A 6000-nucleotide genomic window follows, 5' to 3' on the forward strand; every position below is an offset into this window, starting at 1 on the left:
AATCTCACATTTCAGCGTACAATACATTGGATTCCAGTTTCTCATCTTTGTGTGGTCATCAATCTTGGCTTCACCGTTATTGCCAATCAGCAACCCACATGTTCAGATTCCCCAGATGCCTCAGTTGATAAAGAAAGTATGAAGGCAAGCTATATAGACAAGATGATCCCGGGTTCAATTTCTAATGTGTGATAAATTATAGTGTTGCAATTAGCCTCAGTACTCCTGGGTATGGAGAAAATAATCAGCTAAGATGCCCACCAGTGATAATCCCTGCTATTAAGTGCACACTTATGAATGCTGGGGTAGGACAGATTCGAGCCTGGTTGTAGTGTCCCCACAGTTAACAACCTGTTAAATCTAAGGCCTGGGTATCCTTCTATGGTTCTCCCAGTCTCCCGCTGTAACTCTGGCGACAGACAGACAGCTTCCCAGAGAAACGGTATAAATTACCATTTTTGGTATTTCTCTGCCAGTTTCCCTGAGCTCCCACCAATGTAATGACAGGAGATTGGGAAAATACCCACTGCATTTCAGGGCCGAATTGCCTAGGCTTTCATGAGAAAAGGCCTCGAGTGAGCTATCAGAATGCACCCCGCACCCGTGGAACCACATACCAGCATAACTGAACATCTTTGGTAGAAGAGAAGGGCGGAGAAAAGCGGGGGAAAACAATTAGCAAACGATACTTAGCCACCATGTACCAAATAGAAAGTGAGATTTACGGTCACTTTCAATCCGACAGACAGGCAGTGGAAATTGAGTCAATTTCCAAATCTTCCTTCAACTCATGTCAAATGGCCAAAATGGCTCATTTTACGGAGGATGGATCTAGTACATTATTGTTCTATGGGTCAGCTAATTCTGTAGTAATAATTTCTGTTCGCTCTCCCATTTCCATAATGTCAGACCCATTGCCCTCACTCTAGATGTCTAAAATCCAAATAAGAGGCACAGGCAGGTCCTATTAATGCCAAATTACAACATAGGAGGTAAAGAAAGATTAGGTAATTTGGTCCATCAAATCTGCACAACCATTCTGTTAACCATGGCATTATCTTTTTAATCCAAATTTCTTGTCTTTTCTCCATATCCCTTTATACCCACTTTCCAACTAAGTATCTATCTTACTTTTAAACATGTCAACTGACTTTGCACCTAAGGCCTCCTGGGGCAGTATGTTCCTCTCTCTCACAACTCTGTGAACAAGTTCTTCCTAGATTTACTTTTAATTGGCTTTTCTCAAATTTATAACTTTTTTAAAAAATTAATTGTTCTCGGAATGTGGACCACACTGGCAAAGCCCACATTTATTGCCCATCCTTAGGTGACCCAAGAAAGCGAGGAAAGACCTTCCTGAACCACTGTGGTCCTTATGGTGATGGTGCTCCCATATTGGCATTAGGTAAGGAATTGCAGGATTTTGACCCAGGAACGAAGGAGGAAAAGCGGTACATGTCCATCTTGGAGATCCGTGATATTGCTGCTCTTATCCTTCTTGGTGGTAGAAGTCACGGGGCTGAAAGGTGCTATTTAACCACACTTGTTGAGTTGATGCATTGCAGCCTGTAGATAGTGCATTCTGCAGGCACAGTGCAACAGTGTTTGGAGGAGGTGGATATTGAGTCCAGCAGCAGGGAAGCTGATCAAGCAAACTGCTTTGTCCTGTATGTTGTCAAGTTTGAGCGTTGGTGCAGCTGCACCCATCCAGGTTACTGATGAGTATTCTATCCCACCCCTGACTTGAACCTTGCAGATGGTAGAAAGGCTTTGAGGAGTAAGGAGGTGAGCCACTCATCACAGAATACCCAGCTTCTGCCCTGCTCTTGCAGACAGTGTTGATATAGCTGGTCCAATTAAGCTTCTGGTCAATGAAACTCCCAATATGTTAATGATGTAGGAATTGGCAATGATGGTGGCCTTTGAAGATCAGGGTTGGAGACAGCCATTATCTGACACTTACGTGATGCGAATGTTACCTGCCACATTTCAGCCCGAGTCTGTCCCTTGATCTGAAAAACACTCTCAATGTGCAGGGAAAATTGCATGTGGGACTTGTTTAAGACACAAGTGTCTCTTGCAGCATTGGAAGTTGCCCAGTATTCCATTTGGGAGATATTTATTATCGGTGTTGGTTTTAAAAAATGCACTGAATATGTTGGACTGTAGTTTGGACAGAAATGTTCGCGAGAAAACCACTTCCGACTAAGGTACTTCTAGCATGTTTTTAATTATATATTATGTTAATGTTCAATAAATTAATCACAGTGCAGATTTAGCGCGGGTAGAAACCAGTCTTGTTCGGCAGCGTAAACCAGGCAGTACTGCATGGGCCGCCTGTTAAGCACATCGCCCGGTATTCAATTCTACTGAAGTCAATGAAACCGAATACCAGGGGGGCAGGTGCGATACTGCCCAATTTGCACTACCGCCCGAGACAAATTTCTACCCTAGTAGCTTCTACACAGCAGTAATAGTTGTAAAGTCTGAATCAGATCATCATAGGTCCGTCGCATTAAGGAAAACTTGAAACTGTAGAAGGTTACAAAGTTAAAATGAAACCGAATCATAGTTATTGGAAAAAACTATATTAAAAAAAAGTGACTCTGGAAGGGTTTTCTATTTTATTAAAGCCAAAGTTCAATGTGCTATAATGGTAGCATTTTTATTTTAAAAAGAGCACATTTGTAAATCATTTTTGACCTTTGTTACTTGAGAGTGCAGGCATTTGAACATTAAATTTTGTTGTAACATGCAACGAAAGATGTTATTGCACCTTTGTTTGTTTTTAATGCGAGTAAGAATTTACCTCCCGGAACAGCATCTCTGCCTGATTGAGGTTCTCCTCACACCATCCCGTCAATGAATGGATTGGAATATGGCGTTTCTGTAGCGAATCCATATTACTTTAGAAAGAAAAACAGAAAGTGTGTGCAAAACAAGTACGCGTGTTTATATATCAAAAATCAACTGATTCTGTACTATAACATATAGCTGTGGTTCTGCACATTGCTACATTTAACCCTAATATGTCAGGAGAACTCATTGAATAGTATGCAATTAAATATTAGAAAAATTAATACTAAAAATAATTCTGAATACTGTAGTTCAAAAGATGCATGTAGTGGTTGTGCACTTCTTCAAACACTTAACCATATTTTAACTGAGAAAATTAAGCATTTTACAAGCAGCCACTCAGGAAAAATAGTTGAGTTGAGGGGTTGATAAATCTCCCGACCACCAGTTTTCAAACTGGGGTCCCCATATCCAGGGGGGAAAAAATAGGTTGGAAGATCCTGGGGAAAACCCAAGTTCACCAAATTTCTGACTCATTATCATTTTACTCTAATTGTTGGCTCAGTACGTGTTACTTTTGTTGCTGTAACTTTTTTTTAATAAAATCTGCAATGATGACACTGCTTTCCTGTTAGCTGACACTGTCTTTCTTTTGTTAGTTAGGACACCATTCTTTAACATAAGAAACAGGAGCAGGAGTGGGCCATACGGACTTTCAGACTGCTCCGCCATTCAATATTCATGGCTGATCTTCGACCTCAACTCCACTTTCCTGCCCGATCCCCATATTCCTTGAAGTCCAAAAATCTATCGATCTTAGCCTTGAATATACTCAACGTCTCAGCACCCACAGCCTACTGGAGTAGAGAATCCCAAAGATTCACAACCCTCTGATTGAAGAAATTTCTCCTCATCTCAGTCCTAAATGGCCGACCCCGTATCTTGAGACAATGACACCTAGTTCTAGACTCTCCAGCCGGGGGAAACAGCCTCTCAAGCATCTACCCTGTCAAGCCCTCTCAGAATCTTATACGTTTCAATGAGATCACCTCTCATTCTTCTAAACTACAGAGAATATAGGCCCATTCTACTCAATCCCTCCTCATAGGACAACCCTCTCATCCCAGGAATCAATCTTAATTAACTTTTGTTGCACTGCCTCTAAGGCAAGTAAGGAGACCAAAACTGTACACAGTACTCCAGATGTAGTCTCACCAATGTCCTGTACAATTGCCATGATGTGGAGATGCCGGTGAAGGAGATAATCTCCGAAAGCTTGTGATTTTAAAATAAATTTGTTGGACTATAACCTGGTGTTGTAAGATTCCTTACATCTGTACAATTGCAGCAAGACTTCCTTACTCTTGTACTCCAACCTCCTTGCAATAATATCCCTTAGAACGGGTCAGTATTTAAAAAGCACCCCCAGGATGTGAGAGTAATTTGCGGGGGCATCTCCTTTCCCCCACGAAAAACGTGAAAGGAGAAAGAAAGACTTGCGTATTATATAGTGCCTTTCACAACCTCAGAACTTTCCAAAGCACTTCACAGCCAATTAAGTTTTTTTGAAGTGCAGGAAACGCAGCAGCCAATTTGTGGACAGCAAGGTCCCACAAACAGCAATTTGATAAATGACCAGTTAGTAATCTGTTTTGATGATGCTGATTGAGGGAGAAATATTGGCCAGAACAAAAATCCCTACTGCAAAGCTGTCTCTTTTTAAGGTTATACGATAAATTATATTACTGCCTACAAGTTAATAATTGTCCTATTTTAAAATCTACAAATATAGATTTCTAAAAAAAACCTCGACGATTCCGCTAATGTTATCGAGCTCAAATAAGCAACCTGTTAAAACACAGGTTGCATCACAACTTTATATTGCAAAATGGATTTAAAAGGTGCAGCAAAGGGTTAACACGCCCAGTGCAGGCGAGCCTTTCAACCAAGTATCCATTTTGAAGCGTTACAGGAACTGATTCGCACACACCCAGATGTCACCTTTCTTTTCGCTCCCATCCCCCCCCCCCCAAAAAATAATTTTTTTGAAAAAAAATTCAAGTAAAATTATTTTCCAAGATACTAAAACATTTTTAAACACATTTTAAAAGAAAGCACAAAAAACAATCTTTGCCAAAGTTAGTCATCACGACCCAAAAAGTTGCTTCGAAAAATACTGAGGAGGGGAAAAACATTGCCAAAGTTTCTCTTACTTGGCGTATTGTTTGGTTCCCACCATGTCGAAGGTCCTTCCCCCTCCTACTCGGGAATGTACAGCTGCCGCGGGTGACATGTCGCCTCCGCTGCTCAAGGTTCGGTGCTGAGAGCTTCCTATCATGTACAGGTCTCCTCCTCCACCACCACCTCCTGCTATACTGAACAGCTGCTGTCCGGACAGGTGTGCGTCGCCTCCCCCGTACTGCTGTTGCGGGGACACGAACACCTCTCCCCCTCCATCGCTGCGGGTCGAATACTCGCCCTGGTAATGACGATCGGAGAACGAGTGCCGGTGGAGCGCCGTCTGCGAGCCGTGCAAACTCATCGCGGCGGCGGCTGCTTCCTCCTCTCCACGCTCCCAAAGTGGTCCTCAGATCGGCCCGCAACTGGAACACAAGCTAATTGCGTGTGTGCATATATATATAAACTTCAAGCCGATTGCGCGGCACAGCAACAATCAGACGCCTTCACACCTTCCCGCAGTACTGTACGCAAACTACAGGAAGAATTGCCCTTTGGCTCCAGAAACTCCTCCTCCAATTTTGGGCGTATCAAGGTTACACCCTCAGCCACCGCCCACACCTTGAGCAATACAGGCTTGGCCTCTCTGTTCCCAGGTCTGCGACGGCTAAATTATTATTTGACTTTTTTAAAACAAAACGTCTGCGACTGCTGTTGCTTTCTGGCAACAAAATCTAGGTTTTCTTTAAACATATATATATTCTAATGAGACAAAGATCCAGCCACCTTTTCCTGGCATTTTTGTTTAACCAGGTGGAGCATTAATAAGAAGCATTATTTGTTGGAATTAAATTTGTGGGTAAAGCTGGCTTTAGTGGGAGTCGAGTTTTTTTTAATGATGTTTGGTTTAAAAGTGCCGCTGTGGGTGGATGCTGTGTGAATGGCTAAATCTGACCCTGTGCTGTACTTTGTGAAATGGAAGATTTATATTTCGAATCGCCACATAATATTTAATATTTCCGATTT

At 42.1% G+C, this 6000-nt stretch overlaps 1 protein-coding gene across 2 annotated transcripts in view; it reads right to left on the reverse strand.

The window, feature by feature from the left end:
• The window catches only part of dspa (desmoplakin a), a 90254-nt gene extending 84748 nt beyond the window's left edge, over positions 1–5506 (reverse strand). Inside the window, exons 1-2 of one of the 2 annotated variants that reach the window (XM_067981971.1) lie at positions 5010–5506; positions 2810–2906 (exon numbers count right to left, since the gene is read on the reverse strand). In XM_067981971.1, coding sequence (XP_067838072.1) covers positions 2810–2906; positions 5010–5338 — 426 coding nt within the window. In that variant the 5' untranslated portion in view covers positions 5339–5506. The remainder of the gene's footprint in view (positions 1–2809; positions 2907–5009) is intronic. The other variant, XM_067981972.1, reaches the window with a different exon arrangement.
• Positions 5507–6000: the final 494 nt, after the last annotated feature.

Source organism: Heptranchias perlo, chromosome 3 (assembly GCF_035084215.1).
Source record: "Heptranchias perlo isolate sHepPer1 chromosome 3, sHepPer1.hap1, whole genome shotgun sequence".
NCBI classification, from domain to species: domain Eukaryota; kingdom Metazoa; phylum Chordata; class Chondrichthyes; order Hexanchiformes; family Hexanchidae; genus Heptranchias; species Heptranchias perlo.